This window comes from Gavialis gangeticus, unplaced genomic scaffold (assembly GCF_001723915.1).
Source record: "Gavialis gangeticus isolate Ggan-Ray unplaced genomic scaffold, GavGan_comp1, whole genome shotgun sequence".
NCBI classification, from domain to species: Eukaryota; Metazoa; Chordata; order Crocodylia; family Gavialidae; genus Gavialis; species Gavialis gangeticus.
Window position 1 is genome coordinate 106561208 of NW_017729031.1, and position 2210 is coordinate 106563417.

At 41.3% G+C, this 2210-nt stretch overlaps 1 protein-coding gene across 1 annotated transcript in view; it reads left to right on the forward strand.

The window, feature by feature from the left end:
* The window catches only part of MPP4 (membrane palmitoylated protein 4), a 75147-nt gene extending 73603 nt beyond the window's left edge, over positions 1-1544 (forward strand). The window contains 1 exon segment of the mRNA XM_019522913.1: positions 1208-1544. Within this exon segment, the coding sequence (XP_019378458.1) occupies positions 1208-1399 (192 nt within the window). The 3' untranslated portion in view covers positions 1400-1544.
* The last annotated feature ends 666 nt before the right edge of the window (positions 1545-2210 follow it).

A 2210-nucleotide genomic window follows, 5' to 3' on the forward strand; every position in this document is an offset into this window, starting at 1 on the left:
AAAAAAGTAGTATCCTCTTTTTGCTTTGTATGTGCCTCAGCTCCCCACCTGTAAGTGATTTGACCAAGTCAGTGGCAAAGTAAGGAACTGAAACCAGATCTCGTGGCTACTAATTACTATCTTCCAACCATGAACTTGCTCTTCAATTTTAAAAATTATAGATGAGGAAACCTATGATAAACCTACCATATTTACTCACATATACACTCACCTTGCCCCCAGAAATCAGCCTTCCAAAATTGGTGAGCATCTTAAGCAAGGAGAGATGAATTTCTGTCCAGAATGGCAGCGTGGAGATTCTGTAATATGACAGCTGCTGCTACTTTTCCTTCTCTTCCTTGCAACATCTGTATGGACAGAGGGGAAGAGTCTCTAGCAGGAGCAGATCCACAGAGTGCATGGGTGGGGTCACAGTCCGCTGTGATTCCTGTTCCACCCAAAATTGGAAGCTACCTGCCTAGCAGCAGCAGTTGCATTTCTATTCAAGCAGTGCTGATGAATTTGATTTAAGTCATGACTCATAACCTACATAGTTGCTCTTCAGTACATGTGTATTAACTCTCTCTCTCCTTTTTTAATGATCTTGATGTTCACAGTCAAGCTATCCTTTCTTCAGCAATTTTGCTATAAGTTGGCTACTCCTGATCTCTCCTATTTCACAGCCCTGTACTCTTTTGAGCTCTTTTCAAAATCCTAGATCTACCCATGTTGTCTAGTCATCATCGGTTGCCATTTTAGCTTTAGTCTGAGCCGCTAAGAGCTGCAAACAGCTGAGCTGTGAAAGGGATAAAACTTGCTTTTGTCTAAGCAGGAAAGGGAGAGTAAGCTCAAGATTAGGTTCTGTTCCTGCTCTATGTGGCCATAATGCCTGGAAAAAATTTTTTGTTGTTGTTCATTCCACCTTCCCCAAAACAAAGTAAGTGTCTTATTTGGGGGTGTATGGTACAGGAAAAAATGTGGGTGTTTAATATCCAAATGTGTCATGTTAGGGGTTGCCAACAGATACATGAGCAATAAAACTAAGCAAGTAATGTGTTACAGGCAGCAGCACACTTTGCTTTGTCAACCTGCAGGAACATGTTGCTGTAGAAAGCAAAATTTCCTGTAGATGAGAGCAGTGTCTCACAGGCACAGTGTTGCTCAAGAGCCACAGGTGAGGGCGCTGCTCTATTAGTGGTACTTTATCAGTATGTACTGCCTCTTACAGGAGGAGGATTTAGAGGAGATGGAAGATTCGGCTAAGAAAATGGAAGCTCAGTTTGGCCAGTTTTTTGATCAAGTGGTTGTGAATGACAGCTTACAAGAGGCCTGTGTACAGTTGCTGTCTGCAGTCTGTCGTGCACAAGATGAGCCCCAATGGGTCCCTGCAACATGGATATGCTCAGACTTTCAAACATAATTCTGAGAAGCGGCATCTTCACAGATTACAGCTTATATTTTACCTCAAAAATGATCCCAAGGTCAAGATTCCAAGAATATATCTTTGTATGTGGGGATTTGAATGAGGATTAGGGAGAAAAAAAACTATTACAAATGTAATCATGCTGTTTTATACATAATTCTTAAGTATTACATGTTGCAGTAACAATTTTGTACAAAAAGTTGCATCATTGTAGTGCATCAGTTACAAGAATTAAAAAAAAATCTATTTTGTTTCATGTGTTTATATGGTCTGGTCATATGGAGTTAAAAAGAAATTGCCTCTGATGCCTCTCCCTCCTCTTTTTGTTTTATTAGAGACTTTCTGATTTTTATGACCATTGTTTATTCCAAAATTAAAACCGTGGGGAATGATATAAGTAACAGTTTTTGAGCTTTTTTTTTTTTTTTAAGTGGGTTGCCTTTGCTGAGCCAGGGGGGAGAGTATTTTATAAATGTATTACTGTACAGTACAGACTACTTTTGTCCACAAACAAGTTTTGTAGGTTTTTGTTTTCGTTTTTATCTTTTAGAAATTAGAAGCACAGGATCAGAGTGAGCCGTAGGGGTGGGCGACATGGGCTGGGCACACTGCTCTAGTTTGCCTGCCTGCTCCTGCACAGCAGTGCCTCCCTGCCCGGTATACCATGCTGCTCTGCCTCCCTGCCAGAATTTGCCCATGCCCCTGCTCACATTGAGCACCAGCACTGACTTGTGGGGCTGAGGAAAAAGGCAGGGGAAATGAGTGTGCCAAAATACAAGTTAGAACAGGGTGCCATTTCTCTTAAGGC